We start from the raw sequence: 21,637 nt of genomic DNA on the forward strand, positions 1-21,637 counted from the left end.
GACCATATTATACGGACGTCACACGAGGCGTAAACTCAAAGAGTTTACGCTAGAATTGTATGGGAGAGCGTAAACTTCCTGTCGAAAGATTATAGTGCTGTATGGCTGAAATCCAGGTTACGCCAAAGTTTACGCTTCGTGTGACGTCCGTATTATACGTGGCTAAAAATCTACCACTTCAAGCAAAATTATACGAAAATTAGCTACAATTTGACTGAAAACTTCCAAATTCAACTTACGCTAATATTCGAGATACGCTATTGCCTCCGGTCCGCATTAATCGCGTATATCGGGGAATGCCTGTAATCTTGCTGCATTGATCACACCGCCGACCCATTCACCTTGCTCTATGAGTTGCATATTGTTTTGACAGCTGAGTGTGTTGATATTACGTGTAGCTTTAACTCGGGCGCAGGACCACAGAGAATTTGCTGATACGCAAAGAATCAGCAAATTCGCCCCCACCCCACATCCCACAAAAAAAAAAAAAAACCCACAGCAACATTCCAAACATGAACCTAGTCGAGCAGGAGCATGACGCGAAAAAGGATCACATCAACGAAATCGTCCTGTCCGAGGACGTGCAGCGTGCCATCGAGCAGGTGCTGCAGAGCTCCGACCCGCTCGACCAGCCCGACTTCAATCCGACCGACTACATCAACCAGCTGTTTCCGAACGAGCAGTCGCTGTCCAACATCGACGAGGTGATCGCGAAGATGGAGTGCGACATCAGCCTGATCGACGACAACATCCGCAGCGTGGTGCGGGGCCAGGTGAACACGGGCGAGAATGGGCGCGTTGCGCTGAAGGAAGCGCAACAGTCGCTCACGCAGCTGTTCTCCCTCATCACCGACATCAAGAGTCGGGCGGAGAAGACCGAGGACGCGGTGAAGGAGATAACGCGCGACATCAAGCAGCTCGATTCGGCCAAAAACAACCTCACCTATGCCATCACAACCCTCAACCATCTGCACATGCTGGTGGGTGGGGTGGAAAATTTGAAGCGTCTGTCGGAGCGGCGCCAGTACGGCGAGGTGCTGAACCCGCTGCAGGCCATCATCGAGGTGAACCAGCACTTTCAGCAGTACTCGGAGATCGCGCAGATCCAGACACTGTCCGCCCAGGTGCAGCAAATCCAGTCCGAGCTGGCCACGCAAATTACGGACGATTTTAAGAACTTTTTCTCCCCGACGAGCCACAGCAACGCGAACCGGATGACGCTGACGCAGCTGAAGGACGCGTGCCAGGTGGCGTCCGTGCTGGACAAGCCGGTGAAAAAGAACATACTAAAATGGTTCATAAGTACGTAAGGGGAGGGGGGGGGGGGTACAAACGAGCATCAGCATTAAAAACTAACACCACAATTTTTGCTCCACACTTTGCAGACCTGCAGCTGCAGGAGTATGTACAGCTGTTTCACGAAAATCAAGACATTGCCTGGCTGGACAAGATCGACAAGCGGTACGCCTGGGTGAAGCGCCATTTGCTGGACTTTGAGGAAAAGTACGGCACCGTCTTCCCGGCCGACTGGGAAGTGTCCGAGCGCATCACGGTCCAGTTTTGCACGATAACGCGCGAGGAGCTGGCAAAGATTGTCGCCCGCCGAAGGACGGAGATCGACGTGAAGCTGCTACTGTTTGCCATCCAGAAAACGGCCAACTTTGAGCAGCTGCTCGACAAGCGGTTCAACGGCACGACGCTCGTGGAGGCGACCAGCGAGGAGGTACGGCCGGAGCGCGGTTCGTTCAGCAGTCTGATCGGCAGCTGCTTCAAGCCCTACCTGGACATCTACACGGACAGTATCGATCGGGAGCTGACCGCGCTGATCGAGCAGTTTGCACAGGCCAATCAGCAGATGGTCGTGCCGAAGGAAATCAATCCAGGCATCCTACCGAAGTAAGTGCTTCATGAAAGGGAATTTTGTGTTCGTGTCTTAAGAACCGCATTTCCCGTTTCAGCTGCGCCGATTTGTTCGTATTCTACAAAAAGTGCATGGTACAGTGTATGCAGCTGAGCAACGAAAAGCCAATGTACGATTTGGTGCTGCTGTTCAAGAAGTATCTTCGCGAGTACGCTGCCAAGGTGCTGGAGGCACGCATTCCCAAACCGCAGCCACCGAACACGACCACCTCCTCGATCAGCTCCAGCATGTCGCTGCTGACGAAGGACTTTCAAAACCTGTCCACCGCCGCCGGCCAGGTGATACACAACTTCCTCAAGGAGGGTGAAACGCCAAGGTAATTACAGTGGGGCTAGCTCCCTCAATTTGCCTGCCTGAGTAATCACATTGATTCCCTTTTCAGGTTCTCCTCTGAAGATATGCGCAAGATTTGCTACATTCTCGCGACGGCCGAATACTGTCTCGAGACCGTGCAGCAGCTGGAGGACAAGCTGAAGGAAAAGATCGACAAGCAGTACGTCGCGAAGGTGGACCTGTCGGACGAGAAGGACGTCTACCATCGCATCATTTCCAACTGCATCCAGCTGCTGGTGCACGATCTCGATGCGGCCTGCGAACAGTCGCTGCTGCTGATGACCAAGATCGCCTGGCACAGCATCAGCAACGTGGGCGACCAGAGCGGCTTCGTCAACCAGATCATAACGAATCTCAAGCAAACCGTCCCCGTGATACGGGACAATCTGGCCAACAGCCGCAAGTATTACACGCAGTTTTGCCACAAGTTCGTTAACTCCTTCATTCCCAAGTACATCAACACACTGTACCGGCTGCGGCCGACCTCGTCCGGCTCGTCGTCCGCATCGGGCACGGCAGCGCTGGTCGCCAGTGCGTCCAGCTCGAGCCTTTCCGAGGGCGGCGCCAACAGTGGTGCAGCATCCGGTGGGAACATCCTCGGCTGCGAGCAGCTCCTGCTCGACACGCACAGCCTGAAAACGGTGCTGATGGATCTGCCCTCCATCGGGTCGCAGGTGCAGCGGAAACCACCCGCCAGCTACACGAAGGTCGTCGTCAAGGGCATGGCAAAGGCGGAAATGATAATTAAGGTCGTGATGCAGCCCGTCCATCCGGCGTCGCTCTACATCGAGCAGTATCTGAAGCTGATGCCGGAAAGCAGCGTGGTAGAGTTTCACAAGATACTGGAGATGAAGAATGTGCGCAAGATCGAGCAGCAACAGCTGGTGGAAGCTTACAAGCGGGCTTGCCCGCAGCTGCAGCAGCAACCGCCGGCGTCCTCGGCTACCGCTGGCAGTCAGGCGGTGGGCGCCGAAAGTGGCAACAGCATGCAGCAAAGCAACGAACCGCCCACGTCGGGCGGGAATTCAACGCAATCGCAGCAAATTGCAGCGGCTGCAGCCGCAATCAGTGGCGCCGGTTCCAGTATTATGGCCCTGGGAGACTCGCTAATGGACAAGGGAAGAATTAAGAAGATAGAAAATTTAATCAAAAATCGGTTACCGAACTAGTGCGGCCAGGAAACCCCACCTTCCCTTGGTTCCCCTTACGCATTCGGTATTTGCCCATAAATACATAAGCTTAACAAGGGTGATGTACGTTAATAAAATAATCAAACGTCTATTTAAATGGAACAGCACCACCGTTGTACCTGGTTGATTTTTCCCCCAACCGCTCACTTCATCAGCATGTAAACAAACTCCTCATAATTTATCCTCCCATCACCGTCAATATCGGCCTCGGCCAGTAGGTCCTCGAGCTCGCGCTGCGTCAACCGCTCGCCAAAGTTTTGCATCACATCGGACAGCTCGTCAACGGACAGAAACCCGTCCCCGTTGCGGTCGAACACTTTAAACGCGGCGTACAGCTCCTTCTCGTCGACCGGTTCGCGCGATTTGTTCTTCATCAGTGCCACAAACTCTTCCCACTCGATGCGCCCATTGCCGTCCGAGTCGACTTCGTACACCATCTGTTCCAGCTCGGCCATCGTTGGGTTTAGTCCCAGCACGCGCATCAGATCACCGAGCTCGGTCGTCGAAATCGAACCGCTACCGTCGCGGTCGAACATTTCAAACATTTCCCGGAACTGCTGCTCCTGCATTTCGGACTGTTCGGATTCGGTCATCATGGTGGGTTAATTTGGGGCGTAAAGATTTGGATACAGTAAATTTTGACCTACGGTACGGTATGTTATGTAAAACACTAAAGTGAATTGACCATCGAAAAAGCAAATGCTTACTTGGATAATATGAAAAAGAGGCTTATAAACTGCTTCATACTAGAAATAACGAACTTTATGGGAAATATTTTTAAACAATCCTCAAAAAATTTCAATTTGTCCAACAGCTCCCAGCAGCTTCCTTCACTGTGCGCAAGTTTCGTTCAATTGCACCCGTTCGACAAATCGAGCATTTTTTGACATTCGAAAATCACTACCTTCGCTCATTTACCAAGGTGGAATATAGAGGAGGTGTCTTCTTAGCGTTTGGCATGTTGCAATTTTGAGATTCAGTTTGACAACAGCCGTCGATATTTGTTTACAGGCAGCAGCTCTTGGTTTTGTGCTTTTTTCTAAAGCCTCGATGCCCAATTGTTCTGTATGACGACACCTCCTTTCTACCCACTTTGCTCATTTACTATAGGACACGACACGAACACGACGTGCTCAATGAAGAACGAACCACCAGGAATAAAGGATAAAATAAATAGAAGATCTGCATGATCTTTAGCGAGGATTCGCTACAACTAATGGCATAAACAACTAATGCCATAAACAAGAACATAGAATGAAAATAAGACTTATCTAAATGTAAATGAAAGAATACAGTTTGTTGGGCTTTTATCATGTATCCCATAGATTTTTGGTTCGTTCCCATGATTTATTGGTATTGTCAGATTGGATATCAATACAATTCAACCAAAAAAAATCGAGAAACGCCCAAAAAATCGTGGAAAACCGCGTAAAACACACGCAAAGTGTTTTGAGCTAACCTGGCCGGACTCATTCACGGCGGTAACTCACGGATGACAGTAAATGGTGTAATAAGCAAGGTTGCTGGCAACACTGGCATATGACAGTTCTGGCTGTGCTGGGGAATGATCCAGCAGATGTGCTTGGGAACTAGAGAGCAACAGACGTATACGTAATAAAGCGTACATAATAAAACTTATTACAAATGGTCATCATTCGTGCTATGCGTGTGATCGATCCGGGGGTCATCGGTTGTGCGGTCACGGACGTTGACCGTTTTTTTCCTTTAACACTGTCACATTAACACACCAACGCAAGCTGTTTGGAGGTCAAACACCCTTTGACCTCTCTGCTGGGTCTGTCCAGCATTATCCGGAGTCGTTAGGAATCGTCAGAAGCCATCCGGAATTGCCCGGAGTCGAAGTCGTCCGGGTTCAATTGGAGTCGAAGTCATCCGGAGACCCGCCGACTCCGATTCCAGTCGACTGCGATCGACTCTCACTCCGAACAACCTCGGACGAATCCGGACGACTCCGACTCCGGTCGACTCCGACTCCGGATGACTCCGACTCCGGATGACTCCGTTTCCGGACGACTCCGACTCCGGACGAAACTGGCGGTTCCCATTTTGATCGAGTCCGATTCGGACTAACATTAGTCGGATTGGAGTCGTGGATGCTGTACAGAAAGCTCATCGGTAGTCAAAAATCGTCATTCCTAAATTTAAAAACCCTCGCCAGCAAACAAAATCCATCCCTTCGTATTTTAGACCGTTTGCGAGCTCGCGAACTGCAGTAATTTGTCGCACGCGGGGATGTAGCGATAGAACGAGAGGCAGCGATTTTCGAAAATGTCAAAACCCCACTCCATGCTGAACGGGTGGCCGCGGCCGACGATGGTGTAAATCGGTGACAGCTGAAAACATCAACACACATCAGAAAAAGAGCACCACACACACAGAAAGGGGCCAGAGCGTGGTGTATTATCGTCTCGTCGTACCAAATTCAGAGATGGTAAGCCTCTGGTGCTGCTGCTGCTACTATTGATGTTCTGATTTTCTGTGCATCTTCCGCCCCGGTACGGGCACGGGACAACCACACGTGTCGTAGCCGTGCTGTGCTGCGCTACAGACGCACTGTGTCACTGTGGGGTGTGTTTTGTTCCCGGAGAGTGCAGCTCCCCTGTCGGTGCAACTAGAGCTCCCCCACCCCGCTTCGGCAGCACTGCGGCCCTAAAGGTGTTACGGAGGCCAACAACCACCAACTACTCCTTCCAGGGTTACTCTTCCGCCACCGTGTGTCGTGGTGTGGTAGTGTGTGCGTGTGTAGTGCCAAAATAGTGCGATCATTGGTGCGTACTAGTCCTGCGTAAGAAAGGTGTATGTGTGCCTTTGTGTGTCCGTATGTGGTCCGTGTCTGTCTCGCGTTTCTAGAAGGAGCTTCAGAAAAGTCGATAATGTGATAGCCGCCGACGTCTGTCTCCGTCTGCTGCCGTTGGTGGTGTTAGTAGTGGGGTATGATGTTGCCCACTGCCTCGATCGTCTCGCTCGCTCGTTGCTAGCACGCCGCACCCTTCTGCTTTCCTTTATGCTCTCGGTTTTCGTCCTTGCAAAAACCCCATCTCGCTGCAGCATCCCCCCGAAATCATCATCAGCATTGTCGTAGTATGTGTGTGTGTTTGCGTTAATTCCCCGAGCGTACTGACCTATGCTCCGAATGTCAAGTTTTGTTTAGAGAGGGAGAGAAACGTTTCATCTCTGTTTCGCAACATACGATCTGTGGTCGTCGTCGTCGTCGCCGCCACCACCGCAGCATATGTGGCCCGTAGTGAAGCATATCCAAAGCATGCTTGGATAATCGTCTTGCCCATCCAGTCGGTGTGGTGAATTTAGCGAGGACAACGTAGGCAGGTCGGTGTACCCGCAAACCATGTGTGTGTGTGTGTGTTTTTTTTTGCTGCTGCCGGGTGATTGAACATCATCCCCTTTTCGCCGTAGCACCCCCATGGGCTTAGCTGTATGTGTGTGTGTGTGGGGATAGTTTCTGGTCGGAGAGGGCAAGGGAGTCCTACTTAACGAACAAAGGAGTCGATTGATGATCCCAATTGCAATGAAACGGTGGTGCAGTTGCACTTTCCTTCGATGTGGTCTGTAGCATTCCGATCTAAAGCAACACCCGTACCAACGGACATGACAAAATGATGCCGATATATTAGAAATAGAATATTAAAAAAGTATTTAAAGTCTAATAAGAATTTCGTGATGGTTGTATTTCAGTGGTAAATGTAATACGGAACCGTTCTTCTTGCTCAAGATAGATGTTGGGAGGAGCGCAGTGTGCCATGAAATCTTCAAACCTTTGCCACGACCACATTCACCCATTGTTCGACCAAGCATGAGAACATAATTGAACGTATCTTAATTGAATTACTTATCGTGTTTATCATGCCCTCCCTCTGTCCGTGCTTGCTGATGTTGCAAAGAAAGAGAGAGAGAGAGCATAGATTCCAACCTCCCTCCACCCAGATTTAAGTCCTCAAGCAGCAGCAGCAGCAGCGGCGACGACGAAGACGAATGCATACGTCGAGCAAAACCGGGGGACAGTTGCGAAGGAGCCATCGTTTGAGTGTACTAGTGGTCCACCACCACCACCACCACCACTGCCTATTGTTCTTCCAGCGGGGTTGAAGACGGCTGTTTGGCCGGAGGGTGAAACAATCGAGAGAAACGGTTTGTGCTCATTCTCATTCCCCGGAGAGAGCATGTTCAAGTTTACCCGGAGAAGAGACACCTCCTCCTGCTCAACGCCTAGCCGTACACGGCAGCCACAGTTTCGTTCATTCATGCCCGTTTGCGGTGCCCCGTGATACGCATGAAGCCCACTTTTGCTGCTGCTACGCCGCCGCGAGAATGGTTCTTGCTGCTGCTGCTCTTGCGTACGAGCGAGCCTGCAGCTGTGTGTGCGTGAATACTATCAGCTGATGTTGCGCTCCGGTGAAGCTGTTCGGACCTTGTTTTTTTTCGTTTTAATTACAGTCTAAATTTGCTAGCTGTCACTGGGTTGGGTTTCAATAAAAAAAAAGTGTAATTAAATCTAAGAAGGGGCACATACTTTTGTTTGGCAATGGTTTAACTGGTTTTATTTTGTTTCGTTTTTTTTCAGAGCTCCAGCTAATGCGCACCACCGAGAACTACCCTTAGTTACGGTAACCTGAGACCGCTAGCGCTAGGCGCTAGATTGCAAAAGCACAATTTGTCTGCTCCACACGTCTGCGAAACATCAAGAAGAAAGAGAGAAAGAGAGAAGCGAATGAAAAGCAACGAAAGAAACAACGCACCCATGAAAAATTAACCAACAGTCCGTGCGCAAGGGGCAAACTTAACTAAGAGCGTGTTGCAGCAAGCGCAAGTGCACGACACAATCGGACAGAACGAATCTTACGTTCATCTCTCTTGTCCCATCACAATTACAACTCAGGTCGTCTCAGGTGGTAAGCAACCGCAAACACACACACACACACACACACACACACACACACACACACACACACACACACACACACACACACACACCATGAATCGTGATTGCGTCGTGCTTGGTGGCGGCCTGGCCAAGCTGAGGGGGCAGCCGTGGAAATCGTTCATAGAGAAGATAGCGAACGGGTCGGCCGCATTCATTGGTAGGTATCTGAGGCCTTTCTTTCTCTCTCTCTCTCTCACACACACACACAAAAACCCACATCCTCATTACCCTTTTACGCCCCAACAGTGGACAACGATGAGGAAAGCGTACTGGTGCAGCAGAACCACGGGAAGGCGCACGCAGCCCCGGCGGGACAGAACAGCTTCCCGGCGCAGACAAAGCATGGCAGCGCGGGCAGCAGCAGCAGTACCGCCCGCACCGTGCAAACGGACCGGCAGTGGGGCAGCGTGATGCGGCTCGACAAAGCGGACATGGGCCTGTACGGCATCTGCCCCGAGACGGACCCGTTCTACGCAGTGATCTGTGATATCTGTGGCAGCGTGGTGAAACCGCAGGGACTGCAAAAGCACATGACCAACAGGCACCACTCGCTGATCAACCACACGGCCAAGCTGAACGCGAACGGAAACAGCAGCGCTAGCACGACTGCGGCCACTGCCGCTGGTGGCAAGGGTAACAGCAGCAGCAGCAACAGTGCGCTGGCGGAACAGCACCTGGGCAGCTACGCAGCGAGCGACAAGACTGAGGGCGGTATGCTGCGGACCGGTGAACTAACGTCGGGCGGCCGCACCGACGGCAAAACGGTTTCCAGTTCCTACGACGAGCCGGCGCTCGAGCCGGCCGGCCATAACAGTGTGCCGCCGCTGAAGGTGCGGTCGTCGGGCAGCGGCAAGGTGAAGAGTAAAAGCGCCAAAAACGCGTCCGGTGCGGGCTCGTCGTCCTCGTCGTCCACCTCCTCCAAATCTGCCGCCAGCTATGCCGGTAGTGGCAACAGCAACAACAACAGCTCCCTTGCGTCCTCCTTTTCGAAAACGTCCATCTCGACGGCGCCGCCGCACGGGACGGGCGAGGGTGCGGCCGAGCTTGGGCGCGAATTTCCCGCCGGCGGTGCGATCGGCAGCAGCGGCGTGCCGCTAGTGCTGATGAGCAACTGTTCCGGCGTGCTGGAAAAGAAGGCCACGTTTGCGATCGCGGCCGGCAGTGAGGCTACTTCCGCCGCCGCCGCCGCCGCACCGAAATCATCCTCCAAGCGTGGCTCGAAGCAAGCCTCCTCCTCCTCCTCCTCCAGTTCCTCACCATCCTCTTCGTCGTCCTCGTCATCTTCGTCCTCCTCATCCTCCTCCTCGTCGTCGAGCAGCAGCACCAGCAGCAACAGTAGTACCAGCAGCAGCAGCAGCAGTTCCGCCCCAGCACAACAGCCAAAGTCGTCGTCCTCGTCGTCGGAGCGGAAGGCGGCGGACAGTGCCCGATCGCGGGACTTTGACCCGGACCGGCACTGTGGCGTGGTTACACCGGACGGCAAACGGCACTGCACGCGTCCCCTCACCTGCAAATCGCACTCGCTGTCGCAGCGTCGCGCCGTCCCGGGTCGGAGCAAAACGCTGGACAAACTGCTGGCGGAAATGCGCGGCCACGGTATGGCGGGTGGGGCGACCGCCGCGAAGGACGATGCCGGCGGGTTCATGGAGGTGGTGGAATCGAACAGCAGTTCGTCGACGGGTTTCGAGGACAGGCGGAGCAGTGCGACCGGTGAAACCGCTGCCCGATCCGCCTCCCTGCCGACTGGAACGCCAGCGGACGGTGGTAAAAGCTCACACCACTCTTCGCACAGTTCGTCATCCGGCAGTCAAAAGTTACCGGCGGGTGAGGGCAGAACCGAACGGTCGAAGCATAAAACGTCCTCCCGGTCACACAGCTCGACGGGTGGATCGTCCAGCCAGTCGTCAAAGTCATCCAACGTGCACCATCGGTCCAGTTCGCTGAAGTCGAGCCAGTCGAGGGACGGCCCACCCCAACAGACCCAAGCAAACGCCACCGCCCTGCCTGCTACAATCCCCCAGCAACAGCTCGGGGGGCTCTCCCAGCAACAGCAGCAGCAAATGGTCATGCCCAACACTGGTACCGAACTGCTTGCGTCACAGTTTCCCAGCGACGATCCGGTTGCCACGGGCGCGGTCCTACCCGAACACACCTCGATCGTAATGGATCCGAGTACGAATCTCCTGAAGCTGTCCGTCGCTCCCGATGGGGGCGATGGCAGCTCGCAACAGTACGGCACGACCAGTCTGATGCAGGCCGACGGGTTAACGGTCACCCTTCCATTATCTGTGATATCCTCAATGAATCTGGGCGGTACGAATTTGCTCAACATGGCGCACGGTGCATCGGCGGCAGCAGGGACCGGCGATGGACAGCTCGTTCCCGGTGCAGTAGTCAGCACAGGAACCGGGCCGAACGCAATGCTGCCGCCCGGTGTGGTTGATTGCGGTGCCGGGGGCGAACAAACCGCGTTCATTCCTGCCGAGCTGATCGACCAGATTCCGCTCGTGGCAGCGAACGGGACCGAACTGCACGATCCAAATGCGGCCTACCGGTTGGCGACGGCGGCAGGAGCCGCCACAGGGTCCGCGAATGGGCTGGGCGATCTCACGCTACCATCGTACAGCGATCAAATCAACTACACGCTGCAAACGATCGCACAAAATCTGGCCCAATCTGCCGACGCGGTACAGCAGCAGCAGCAGCAGCAACAGCAGCGTCAGTCGTCTCAGGTCGATTTGGTCGACAGTATCGATGATATCGTGCCGACGATAAACCTGCTCCCGAACGCTAGCAACCCACTGGTGCTGCCGCAGCTGCAGGGCGATCTGGCGGACTCGATCATCCTGACGCCGAATCAGCTCACCAGCCTGTCGCTCGTCGAGCAGCACTTTATCGACAATCTGTCCGGGCTGAAGACGGAGCTCGACCCACTGACCGTGAACAGCCCGGTCGATCTGTCCAAGCTGATGCTGCTCAAGAAGGTGGACGAGGAGTTTCTCAAAGAGCGGCAGCTGCAGCAGCAGCAAAGCTTCTCGATCGAGCAGCTGGACGAGGGTGGGCGGGGCGTTAAGATGTGGTACAGCTCGCTGCCCAAGCCGCTGCACGTGAACAACTTCCAGCTGCGCCGGCTCGCCGGCGGGTACGCCATGAACCGGAAGCTGCTGAACGTGCGCCGGAATCTGCTGCAGGAGACGGCGCTGGACGGGAAACGGTTAACGTCACCGAGCGGTACAACCGGCACGCCCCACTCGCCGCTCGGGTCGGGCAGTGCCAGGACCGGGATTGGTGGCCGCACCGGGAGCGACATTCTGCTCGCTTCGCTAGCATCCCCAACCGGTGCCGGCAGCAAGGCGAAAGGGATCGATCCGACCGGCAGCATGAACGGTGGTGGCTTGGGAAGCCCTGGCAGCTTTGGTGGTGGTGTGGGAGGAGGAATCACGGGCGGTGGGCTGAATCGAAGCTCGCTGCTTCGCGGTCAACGGCGGCTCATTCTCACGCCGCCCCAGGGACAGACGGAGAAACCGTCCTGCCTACAGAGCAATGCGTACTTCAAGAGTCTTATCTCGTCGATGCAACAAACCAAGGAGCAGCAGCAGCAGCAGCAGCACGGCAACAGTGTTGTGGCAAAGACCGAGGGTGGTGGTGTTGCTGGGTCGGCCAGCGTGCCACCCGAGCGTACGATGCATCCACTGAAGAGGAGTGCTTCGGCGCTGACAACGCTATCGAACAAGCGCATGAAGATCATCAACAACCTGCACAACTCGCCGGTGCCGCCGCCGGTACTACTGCAAGGCAGCAGTAGCGCAAGCAGCGGAAAGGTAAAGTCGAAAGTATTATAATTGCTGCTCATGCTGATCATCATCCGCCGGATGATGGTGCCTGTCGTCGCCACCGCCGCCGCCGCTGCTGGTGATCCTAAGAGGGGGAAGGAAGGGCGCAAACCGCTGGAGCGCCGCCGCTAGGGCCGGTCGGTGTGTTGTAGGTTAGAAACCAAAAGTTTGCACGCAAAGAAAAATCCGACTGGCGTACTATCTGACTATACAGGCCTCTCTGCAAATGGCAAATGGTAAGCCGGAGCCGGAGAAGAGAGGCATAAAAGACATTAGTGCCGCGGTACTGTTTAAATTAACACCTTTTTTAACCAAACGCTTTTTCCCATAAACAAAAACCGTACCTAGGGGACAACCTTTTCAAACCAGGTCTAATTCAAACCTGGTGTTGCATTATCGAACAAGTAATACATAGCTATACGAAACAAAATGTGGATGGGGAAAACACACAGGATCACCAGGAAGTCCCCGTCACTACCCTTTTCATCGGCACCGATGGAATTTCTAAACGCTTTTCCACACTTTTCATCCGTATGTGCGTACGTATTGATGTATGTATGTGTGTGTGTGTGTGTTTTTGGTGAGAAATATGTAAACCAACATCAAACGGCTATTCTTCGCCCTTTCGTGTGTCCCAGCGCGAGTGTGTGTGTTTGTGTGTGCGTGTTTGTATGCATGTAAATTGTTGCCGAACGCTGCAGAGCAAAAGCAAACAGCAAAGCTAATCATAATTTAGGCTACTATGATTTATCAGAAAGCATAAGCATGTGCGTGTGTGTGTGTGTGTGTAAGGGTCCTGCGGCAGAGTGCGGCTCGTCGGATAGGCGCTTTCTTCTAAGCGAAGGAATCCGTTTCAAAGGGAGTGTGATAGCTAGTTTTTTTAGGTTCCGGTAGTTTCAACTTTAACGTATTTTTAGGGCTATTAATGCAAGACTACATACCTACTTTAAGTAACAATGAAACAAACAATAGTTATCGAAAGAAAGAAAGAAAAAGAAAAGAAACACAGAATCTAGACTACACAGAGAATAACATAGACTGCAAACATTGTTCTTTTGACATTGGTTGAGAAACAAATGCAACTAGTAGTATAAAGCATTACAAACATTACAATAGTTCGGATCCAACAGGTTACAGGTGTTGCGTCTAGAGTCTACGGCTGATGGCAAATAAAGTTAGTAAAATAGCAGATGCGCTTACAAAATAAAAAAAATAAAATTGATAAATCAAGCTAGAATAAAACCGGGCACAAAACGGAAATCCACTGAAGGTAGTACACCAGGCTGGCTGTCCGTTGAAAAGATTTGTAAAGTGGGATTAACCCGTACATCATAAGACTTCAACGATAGTGAAGAGATGAAACCGAATGGAACAGGAAGTAAGGACTTGAACGCTTGCAGTTTAAAATCCTATCGGAAGAACAAGAACCGACCGTTGTCAGTGATGGCGCCCCATAAAAAAAGATAAATGATTGCATTAAGCAAGTTTCGTACATCTCTGCTACCGACGACCGTTGGCGGGTGAGAGGTTGGTTGCTCTCATTGCCAGAGTAACTCTTCCCGTGTGTATGCATGACTGAATTTATCTAGCTACGAGTAAATACACTTACAATTGTCTCAAATTGTCAGTTTCCTGGCCCAAAACCGCACCGCGCCGGTTGGTGTGGTGCAGGTGCAAGACCACTTCCCATCGTTCGTTGACACAAGTTTTGGCTTCAAGGTGTGTTCTCAATATCTCAACTTTAAAATGCTATTAATAAACGGTGGTTCAATCAGTATCCTTACTCGTTACGCGTTGGCCTACCATATTCATTGTTTAAAATTATAAGTATATGCCCCAACCTCCAGGGCCGATCTCAGTGACGTCGGTATTGCTTCTTGAACTTGTCGAAATGATAATCATCGGTCGCTTTCTTCGGCACACGGTCATCGTGCCGCTGGTCGCGATGATCCTCCTGATAGCGGCGCTTGGCCGGCGCAGGATTATCGATCCGATAGCGATTGTGCTGCATAAAGTTGACTGCCATGTTCGAGGGCACAAAGTGCGACGGGAGATCCTTCTTGCGCTGCTGCTCCTGCATGTACTTGAGCTTGGCGTCTTCGGTCGCTTCGATGTTTTTAATTTTCGCCTCAATGCCCAGATCGATCTCCGGGATGCCGCTTAGCATCTGGTTGGACAGCATCTCTTCCGAGCGCTGGGAGGAAGTTTGGCTAAGGTGGGCGGGGAGCGAGAGTAGTGCCGCCTCCTCCGGGCTGAGGTACTTGCCGGACGATTCGCCCTCCGTCTGGTTGTCCTGCTCCTGCGCGATGCCTTTCCGTTTGCCCAGCTCCTCCTCAATGTATCTGAAAGGAAGTGAGGTTATTTTTTAAAGAATGGATCTTTCTGGTGAATTATTCCACACTACTCACTTCATCATTTCTTCGTCTTCGTCCCGTTTGTTTGTTTCGGCGGAGAATTGTGTCCCTATGCCCGTGTCGTACGGGTCTTCGACTGCGGCCTTCAATTTTCCCGCTTTCAGTGCCTGCATGTTGACCATCCCGCCAGTTTTTATATTAAATGGATCTTTCTGTACAAGATAATGGATTAATTAAAACCGTCCTTTAGTATCCGCTTGTAGGGATGAGCTGCTCTAGCATACGTACAACTGTAATCTCCTCCTCAATGGTTATTTTTTTACCCGCAGCCAGGCTTAGGATGTTAACACCGTTCCGTCTATTGCGCAGCTTTTGTCGCTCCTTGGTTTCCTCTAGCTTTGCTCTAAAAGGGACAACAAAAGCCATTGTTTCAAGTTCTCAGTTGTTGCAGTTCAATAAAGATGCTTACAATATATCAACTTCTGTTTCTTGCTCCTGCTCATCGTCCTCACTGTTGGAAGGTTTCCTTTGCCGAAGCTGTTTCTTGCCCTTCTTTTTAAACTTCACCTTCACTTGGGGCTCTTCACTTTCAGACATTTTGTTCGGAAATGTTACAAATACTTTAAAGAAATAGATATTTTCCTGACTTTTGGGAGAAATCGGGAGAAAATCACAATGTAAACAACAGCACTGCGAGCAACAAAAACAATCACTTTGACACGTGCGACCAAGATTCATACATATGCAGTATGACGAGCTGTCAAAAGTGCTTTCTATGAACCAACCCGTACACCTTCCATCAACAACACGCGCATGGTTTTGTTCGGGAATCAGCACGTTCAAAACAAACCTTTTTGCACCGTTTCGCTACAGCCAGCATCCAAAGTCCCTGAAATCCTTACAGAAAAAATGGGAAAGATCAACAAAAAGCTCCCGAAACCCAAACTCATCGCGAAACCGTCCGATGATAGCGGCAAAGTGAAGGGCCCGTTTCCCATCTACCGATCGACGCCGGTCCAGCTGAATGGTCCCGAACCAACGAGCTTCAAGATAGTGGAAACCAAACCGAAACAAAAGCATGGCAATGCTCCGAAACGTGTGCCGGCAGAGAAATCGGCAACCAAACCATCGGCCACCACACCTCCCGCAGCACAAGAGCTTGAAGACGAAGAAGGAGTTAAAACGAAAAAGCTACGCAAGCTGGCCATTTCCCGCCTGTCCAAGAAGGAGAAGAAACAGTTCCGCAAGGAAGAGATGCTCAAGAAGGTGCAACTTACCAAGCAAGCGTTCAAGCAGGACAAGGAAAGAAAGAAGCGAGAGCAAACGGCCGTCACCGGCGACATGAGACCGCTGCTGGATGCGCTACCGTCGCTCGACTCACTGTTCGAGGTGAAGACGGCGGCGACGGTGATGAAAACGGGCGTCCCCAAGTACGACCGGAAGGCGGAACCGAAAACGAAGAAGGAGCGCCGCACGCAGCGCATGAAGCAGCGCAAGAAGGAGTTCCTGAAGCGGTGCAGCACCATCAAGCGGGTGCTGAACGATACGACGTTTAAGAAGGATCCCAAGAAGATGATTGCCGATCACATCAGGAATACGCGTCGCGAGCAGTTGGAGCTGCTGATGAAAGGTGCGTCGTGATCGGGTGGGAATGGGGAGGGTTACATTAAACAATTTGTTAAGGCTGAAATATAGGAACACGTGCGATAAATAATTCTTACGTTTGTTTTTATTGTTCAGTGACTTCTTTCGTTTCGTTGGCAGTGGTGGTCCCTAAAGGATCCCTAATCCCCCCCTATCTCAGCTTGGCCGGTTCATTCGCGCAAACGAAGAGGAAGCTGCTCTTGTAGCATTTTCATCTGTTAACGCAATTACATTACGCTGAACACGTTTCATGTCGTACAGGAAGCAATGTACCGACAAGTTATCCGAAACGAGCATCAGCATCAGCGGTACTGGTGTTTGCTCCTGTTGCTGGTACATCCTATGCAGCTCTCTAAAGTGAAGCATTCTTTGGGAGGATCTGCAAAAAAGAACACAAGTACATTCATAAATCCGATAAGAATTTTCTTCAAATGTTCCCATTACCTTCGTACAATGATTCGGGCAATTGGTAACGGAGGGAATGACTTCTTGAATGTTTGAGATTCTGTTGCAAACAAATCAAACACTGGCCGTAAATCGTTCTCCTCTGGCGGGTCAACTGTTCGCTCAAGCCAACGGCCCTCCTCGTTTAAACTGTGCACAACATCGAACCGATCGAACATTCGTCGGAAATGCTCGATTCTGGAGAACCCATCGGAATGGTCTTCGCTGGCGGACACGTTATCCGGTCTGAGTTTCTTGCTGGTCGGTTCGTCCGTGCTCTCTTCACTCTTTGCCGCCGGATTGCGGATAAGCTTGCCGTACCGCTGCATTGATCTTCTGACCGTTTCGTACAGCTTGCCATCCTCCTGCTTCGGATACTTATCTTTCCGTGGATTCGGCTGGTTCAGCATTTCGTACAGATTGCCCCACACGCACCGTTCTTCGGCCGGCGGAACATCGTCCAGGTTGGTCGTACAATATTTTCGCCCACACTCATACCGCAGAACGTAATAGCCGGAACGGATCAGAGTAGAATAAACCTGATACTCTTCGAGCGTGAGTGACCCCGGATGGCCAAGCAGCAGACTGTAGCCTTGCTCGATCGAAACCACCACTCCGTTCCATTTGACCATCAATCGATTCTAAAAGCAGAAGGTAAAGAAGCAGTTAAAGAGAGACAGAGGAAAGAGTTTGTGACGGCCACGGTGAAGATCGCTTACCATTTCCATGAGAAACAAACCCTCGTAACACTCCACATACTTGCCGGTGGAATCTTCGTACCCGTATGATTGCCACTTGCCCTCCACCCTGGTAAGCCGTATTCGGCGGTGCTCGCTTTCCCAAACACCTTCCGAAAGGCTTTCCGTTTTGTTCACCCGTTCCTGCGACAGTAAGCAGCGCAGTTGCTCTGCAACGTAGGGCAATGTTTTTTTAAATCTCCGCTTTGCGATTCTTTTTATCTTTTCTTACCTTTCATTCGCTCCAAATCTGCCTTGCGCGTTTCGTCAAAATCTTCCAGCGAGACTAGCTTGTTGAACTGTGCGTTAACCTCGTAGGATTCGGTGTGATGTTTGACCATATCTTGGCCACTGTGAAATGGACGAGCAAACTTGTAGTAAATTGTATGCCTTGCCAGTTTTTTTTTAAATTACCTTAACAATCCATGCGGTCCCTCGCTACAGCCAGCCATCCTGGACGGACACGCTTCCACGCGACCGAAAAAAGGCCTACTGCTGCTCACCATATGATTTGCAAACACGACCACATTTTGAATGTTTTGTAAACAAATGCTGACATTTAAACCGACACACACACACATAGGTAACACCAACAAGAATTATGATTTGATTTGAAAATGGTTCAGTTTCGGATTTTTAAACTTTTTTTTTCCATTTTCTTTCGTTATTTCAACAACTCAATCGAATTTGTTTTTAGTAAACACAAGTATATAATGCCTTGTTATAAGAGAGGTTAAATTTTATAAATAATTTTTAGTACGAAATGTATGTGTGTGTGCAACACCCTCAAAAACAAAAAAACGTTAACCTTTTGATTGGCGGCAGTACAAGCTTTGTCTGTGCTGGCGGTGCGGATGATTAGATTGCGATATTACATGAGTACATAGTACATGTGTGTATATGACGAGTGATGAAACATGATGTCGAACTAAATTGCCATCCTATTAGTCGTTCTTGATCTGAATCTCGGACGTTGCTTTCCACTCCTCGTTCAGGTGCACCTTGCAACCGAGATCCCTCAGAGCCGACTTTACGTCGTGCGCAATGCTGGGATGATCGGTCAGCGCCTGATTCAGCACATCCTCAATCCCCTGCGCCACGAACGTGTCGCACTGGTCGCGCGACCGCGAAACCATATTCCGCACGGCCCACGCCCCGTTCCGCTGGATGATCTTGCTCGTGGGATGAATTTTCATCGTCTGAATGATCGTTTCCGAGATGCCTGTCTCGAATAGCGCCTTGCTGTTGGCCGGGTCGCGCAGCGCCAGCGTCGAAATGCACGCCAACGCGTGGCGCGCAAACGTTTCATTGTCCTTGTGGCGGTTCAGAGCGGACTCGAGCAGAGGCGCCGCCCCACACTGCACGATGTGCTGCTTCACCGTATCGTTGCCGGCCAGCGCTTTCAGCAGCTTGCACGCTTCGCGAATAATTTTCATCGACTCGGGAAACTCAACCATCGCGTCCAGGATGAACTTAAGCCCGCCGGCTTCCTCGACCGTCTGGCAGAGCTCGTTGCGCACCGTCAGGGAGGCGATCGTCAGCATCAGGTCGCTCAGTGTGTCTGGGTCGGATTTGAACTCTGAAATTGAGCCATAAAGTGAAGTCGTTAATTTCGTAATAAAAAACAAGCAATTTGTAACACCGACTAGTAAGCAGTTGGGTGATTTCAGTCAGCGCCTCCGCAGCCAGCTGACGGGCATGTTCGTGCGCCTTGCCAAACTCCACCCGGATGTCATCGTCCAGTATCAGGTACCGGAACAGTGCGCAGGTATTGCGAATCACTTCCGGCTCGGTGCGCCCCAGAAACGGCTTGAGCGTCGGGATGGTAAGATTTTCCTCCATTATCGTCTGCCGGTTCATTTCGTGCAAGATGCACGCCTTTTGCAGCCACTTCAACAGCTCACAGGCAACCTTCGCGTCCGGGGCGGTCTTTAAGTGCTTCAACGCGACGGCCAACGATTCGTGGCAGAACACGTCGGGCTGCTTGTTGATAATCGCATTGGCGGCAGTGAGCAGCTTCAGCAAAACCTCCTCATCCAGTTTCTCCTCACTATTCAGTCGTTTTACGATGTGTTCGTAAGCACCCAGTTTCGCGGCGAGCACTCGATGGGGAACGCTCTGCAAGTAAAGGGGGAGGGAAATGTTACCCTGGGCGAAATGATCACCTGGATTTGCTTCTTCCGCAACCCATCCATTACCTGTTTGCACTCCTCGACAATCACAGCCAAGTGTTGACAAATTTTCTGCGGATCAGCATCGTTCGTTTCGGCCAGCCGCTTCAACTCGTCCACACTTTCGTTCAGCAACGGCACGCCCGTGCTGGGGTTCACGTTCAGATCCTTTATGATGTTGCCCAGATGGATACCTTGGGCTTCGAACTGCTTGATCGTTTCCTCCCTCGCTTCCTCGATCGACATGGAAAACTCGACAATGTTTTCCTTCACCACATCGTCGAACGTTTCCTGCGTGATCACTTTGGCCATTGCGATGGACTGTGGGGCGATGGGGGAGAGAGAGATTAGATAAATGTGGAGCAATGCATACGGAATAATAAGAGCACTGTCAACGGCTGGCTTACCTTTGTCTTTGAAGCAAGAAAACCTACTGGGAATGACTCAGTGTAACCCACGCACAAAATGCAACACTGCAGAAAGGGAGTTTTCGGTGCTTGTTTTGTTCAACTTTAACACGGTGGATGTATTTGTAAAGTAATAAAATTTGAGAAGAACCAGGCAATGGACCAATTTAAAATTAAAACCAGGGAATAAATACAATTTCGCTGGTAAAAGCAAGGCCTGCTAAACTTTCACTCTTCGCCGTCTGCGGAGTTGACGAAACAGAAAGAAAGAAACACGATCAAAACAACACACACACTGACAGTTTTGGGACACATTCCTACTCAAAACAAGAGTAATTGAAACTAGTGATGGTGCATAACGACTCCAAAGCCGGAGCCGGCTCCGACCGGCTTCAGACAATTTCGGAGCCGACTTCGCTGCAACGGCTCCGGAGCCGACTCTGAACCCACGGCTCGGGAGCCTACTCCGCACCTGCGGCTCCGGAGCTGGTTTTAACACTGGAGACCAAACAAACCTGTTCAATGAAGTTTCAATCGAGAAAACCCGGAAATAGGAAGCAAATCGATAAGTTTTGAACATTGTAAAGAAAGACAAACTCAAGTGCCACAAATCCACTAAACGACCACTAAACGGCTTCTAAACGACCCAAGTTCTCTACCTAAACGGAATATAGAAAGACTTCGTTTAGCAGATGGCAAACGACTCATGCATTCTAAAAATAGCAAAAAAGCTGGTGGCGCTCTCTGTTGGTGGGATACCCCAACCAGTTGAGCTTCATCGCTTGGAGGAGAGCTTTCTCATTTCCTCTGTACTGTTTTATGGTTTCGCATTGAAGTTATGCATCGCTAGAACTAGAACGGCGATACGATTGTTTAAATACTAAACTCCAACCGAAACCACCAGTACTGAAGCAAGTGAGATTTGAGTAATGGTCGTTGGTGTTGATACCCACATATCTGACCACACGACCATTCATATAGATTTTTGCTCAGAAAGTTAGAAGGCTATATAGGTCATGATAAGATGAAAGTTGTCGAAACACATTGCAAGAAAAGGATAGCAATATAATGATGAGTTGTAATACGCCATCTATTGATCAAACCAATGAAGCTGTGGAGCTTTCATTTTTTTTATGGATTTTCAATTTTCCAGTCGTTTAAGCTTAATCTGTGGCGCTTGGGAAACCAACGAATGCTACACAACGTCATGCATGTCAATACTGCAATCACATCGGGTGTTAGCTTCCACACTTGCAAAAAGATAAATTCATTTTTTTTACGCTCACATACCGGAGTTAGTCCGGAGCTGTTGATCCGGAGACGTTGATGCGCCGTTGTGTATGTGATCAGAGCTGGTACTGTATGAGTAATCAGTAAGTCACTGAAAGCCAAACCCACTAATGGTACAGGCAAGCCTTGACCGATAACGGTTGTTGTGCCAAAAGAAGAAGAAGAAGTAGAATAAGAAACTCCACCTGGAGTTGGAGACGTTCGGAGTCGTCCAGAGTCACCCGGAGTCGTTAGGAATCGTCCGGAGTCGTTCGGAGTCGCTCGGAGTGGTTCGGAGTCGTTCGACGTTGTTCGAAGTCGTCCGGAATCGTTCAAAGTCGCTCGGAGTTGCCCGGAGTCGTCCGCAGTCGTCC

General features: G+C 51.1%; 7 protein-coding genes across 15 annotated transcripts; 3 read left to right on the plus strand and 4 right to left on the minus strand.

Moving 5' to 3' along the window:
• The first annotated feature begins 354 nt into the window (after nucleotides 1-354).
• On the plus strand, nucleotides 355-3,551 carry LOC120895495 (vacuolar protein sorting-associated protein 53 homolog). The gene is made up of 4 exons (XM_040298940.1): nucleotides 355-1,302; nucleotides 1,386-1,896; nucleotides 1,959-2,237; nucleotides 2,304-3,551. Exons 1-4 carry the CDS (start codon nucleotides 513-515, stop codon nucleotides 3,421-3,423), a joined length of 2,700 nt encoding a protein of 899 aa, XP_040154874.1. The 5' UTR covers nucleotides 355-512; the 3' UTR covers nucleotides 3,424-3,551.
• On the minus strand, nucleotides 3,246-4,272 carry LOC120895496 (calmodulin-beta-like). Of its 2 annotated transcripts, XM_040298942.1 has the most exons (3): nucleotides 4,152-4,272; nucleotides 3,564-4,087; nucleotides 3,246-3,360 (listed from the first exon to the last, which is right to left on the minus strand). In XM_040298942.1, the coding sequence occupies exon 2, from the start codon at nucleotides 4,038-4,040 to the stop codon at nucleotides 3,588-3,590; it is 453 nt and encodes a 150-aa protein (XP_040154876.1). In that variant the 5' UTR covers nucleotides 4,041-4,087; nucleotides 4,152-4,272; the 3' UTR covers nucleotides 3,246-3,360; nucleotides 3,564-3,587. The 2 variants fall into 2 exon arrangements, with proteins under 2 accessions (XP_040154876.1, XP_040154875.1); XM_040298941.1 differs by lacking the exon at nucleotides 3,246-3,360 and having other exon boundaries at nucleotides 3,497-4,087.
• Nucleotides 4,273-5,771: 1,499 nt separating this feature from the next.
• Nucleotides 5,772-13,540, plus strand: LOC120908344 (serine-rich adhesin for platelets-like). 8 transcript variants are annotated; one of them, XR_005741127.1, is made up of 5 exons: nucleotides 5,772-5,896; nucleotides 8,045-8,386; nucleotides 8,433-8,561; nucleotides 8,651-12,473; nucleotides 12,586-13,540. XR_005741127.1 is itself a non-coding variant. In XM_040319255.1 (4 exons), exons 3-4 carry the CDS (start codon nucleotides 8,456-8,458, stop codon nucleotides 12,244-12,246), a joined length of 3,702 nt encoding a protein of 1,233 aa, XP_040175189.1. In that variant the 5' UTR covers nucleotides 5,772-5,896; nucleotides 8,045-8,386; nucleotides 8,427-8,455; the 3' UTR covers nucleotides 12,247-13,540. The 8 variants fall into 8 exon arrangements, 7 of the variants coding, with proteins under 7 accessions (XP_040175189.1, XP_040175188.1, XP_040175193.1 ...); XM_040319255.1 differs by having other exon boundaries at nucleotides 8,427-8,561; nucleotides 8,651-13,540; XM_040319254.1 differs by having other exon boundaries at nucleotides 8,651-13,540.
• A 472-nt stretch (nucleotides 13,541-14,012) lies between these two features.
• Nucleotides 14,013-15,300, minus strand: LOC120908348 (telomere length and silencing protein 1 homolog). The gene is made up of 4 exons (XM_040319263.1): nucleotides 15,061-15,300; nucleotides 14,880-14,994; nucleotides 14,646-14,803; nucleotides 14,013-14,579 (listed from the first exon to the last, which is right to left on the minus strand). The coding sequence occupies exons 1-4, from the start codon at nucleotides 15,186-15,188 to the stop codon at nucleotides 14,093-14,095; spliced, it is 888 nt and encodes a 295-aa protein (XP_040175197.1). The 5' UTR covers nucleotides 15,189-15,300; the 3' UTR covers nucleotides 14,013-14,092.
• Nucleotides 15,301-15,374: 74 nt separating this feature from the next.
• LOC120908349 (protein PXR1) lies at nucleotides 15,375-16,305 on the plus strand. The gene has a single exon (XM_040319264.1). It carries the CDS (start codon nucleotides 15,405-15,407, stop codon nucleotides 16,230-16,232), a length of 828 nt encoding a protein of 275 aa, XP_040175198.1. The 5' UTR covers nucleotides 15,375-15,404; the 3' UTR covers nucleotides 16,233-16,305.
• Nucleotides 16,299-17,966, minus strand: LOC120908347. The gene is made up of 5 exons (XM_040319262.1): nucleotides 17,831-17,966; nucleotides 17,649-17,767; nucleotides 17,399-17,586; nucleotides 16,680-17,320; nucleotides 16,299-16,614 (listed from the first exon to the last, which is right to left on the minus strand). The coding sequence occupies exons 1-5, from the start codon at nucleotides 17,920-17,922 to the stop codon at nucleotides 16,392-16,394; spliced, it is 1,263 nt and encodes a 420-aa protein (XP_040175196.1). The 5' UTR covers nucleotides 17,923-17,966; the 3' UTR covers nucleotides 16,299-16,391.
• A 136-nt stretch (nucleotides 17,967-18,102) lies between these two features.
• Nucleotides 18,103-20,279, minus strand: LOC120908346 (armadillo repeat-containing protein 6 homolog). Its single transcript, XM_040319261.1, has 4 exons — nucleotides 19,995-20,279; nucleotides 19,615-19,908; nucleotides 19,063-19,534; nucleotides 18,103-18,995 (listed from the first exon to the last, which is right to left on the minus strand). Exons 2-4 carry the CDS (start codon nucleotides 19,897-19,899, stop codon nucleotides 18,361-18,363), a joined length of 1,392 nt encoding a protein of 463 aa, XP_040175195.1. The 5' UTR covers nucleotides 19,900-19,908; nucleotides 19,995-20,279; the 3' UTR covers nucleotides 18,103-18,360.
• Nucleotides 20,280-21,637: the final 1,358 nt, after the last annotated feature.

This window comes from Anopheles arabiensis, chromosome 2 (assembly GCF_016920715.1).
Source record: "Anopheles arabiensis isolate DONGOLA chromosome 2, AaraD3, whole genome shotgun sequence".
NCBI lineage: Eukaryota > Metazoa > Arthropoda > Insecta > Diptera > Culicidae > Anopheles > Anopheles arabiensis.

Bases quoted from the DNA above. Each gene is read 5' to 3' on its own strand.
- LOC120895495 (XM_040298940.1), top strand. From the start codon at position 513: ATGAACCTAGTCGAGCAGGAGCATGACGCGAAAAAGGATCACATCAAC. The intron at 1,303-1,385 runs GTACGTAAGGGG...CACACTTTGCAG, and splicing joins CATACTAAAATGGTTCATAA to ACCTGCAGCTGCAGGAGTAT. The intron at 1,897-1,958 runs GTAAGTGCTTCA...TTCCCGTTTCAG, and splicing joins AATCCAGGCATCCTACCGAA to CTGCGCCGATTTGTTCGTAT.
- LOC120908349 (XM_040319264.1), top strand. From the start codon at position 15,405: ATGGTTTTGTTCGGGAATCAGCACGTTCAAAACAAACCTTTTTGCACC.
- LOC120908348 (XM_040319263.1), bottom strand. From the start codon at position 15,188: ATGTCTGAAAGTGAAGAGCCCCAAGTGAAGGTGAAGTTTAAAAAGAAG. The intron at 14,804-14,879 runs GTACGTATGCTA...TATCTTGTACAG, and splicing joins TTGAGGAGGAGATTACAGTT to AAAGATCCATTTAATATAAA. The intron at 14,580-14,645 runs GTGAGTAGTGTG...ACTTCCTTTCAG, and splicing joins GAAGACGAAGAAATGATGAA to ATACATTGAGGAGGAGCTGG.
- LOC120908344 (XM_040319255.1), top strand. From the start codon at position 8,456: ATGAATCGTGATTGCGTCGTGCTTGGTGGCGGCCTGGCCAAGCTGAGG. The intron at 8,562-8,650 runs GTAGGTATCTGA...ACGCCCCAACAG, and splicing joins CGGGTCGGCCGCATTCATTG to TGGACAACGATGAGGAAAGC.
- LOC120908347 (XM_040319262.1), bottom strand. From the start codon at position 17,922: ATGGTGAGCAGCAGTAGGCCTTTTTTCGGTCGCGTGGAAGCGTGTCCG. The intron at 17,768-17,830 runs GTAATTTAAAAA...TCCATTTCACAG, and splicing joins GGACCGCATGGATTGTTAAG to TGGCCAAGATATGGTCAAAC. The intron at 16,615-16,679 runs GTAATGGGAACA...TCTTTTTTGCAG, and splicing joins GCCCGAATCATTGTACGAAG to ATCCTCCCAAAGAATGCTTC.
- LOC120895496 (XM_040298942.1), bottom strand. From the start codon at position 4,040: ATGATGACCGAATCCGAACAGTCCGAAATGCAGGAGCAGCAGTTCCGG.
- LOC120908346 (XM_040319261.1), bottom strand. From the start codon at position 19,899: ATGGCCAAAGTGATCACGCAGGAAACGTTCGACGATGTGGTGAAGGAA. The intron at 19,535-19,614 runs GTAATGGATGGG...CTTTACTTGCAG, and splicing joins TTGTCGAGGAGTGCAAACAG to AGCGTTCCCCATCGAGTGCT. The intron at 18,996-19,062 runs GTCGGTGTTACA...GCTCAATTTCAG, and splicing joins AATCACCCAACTGCTTACTA to AGTTCAAATCCGACCCAGAC.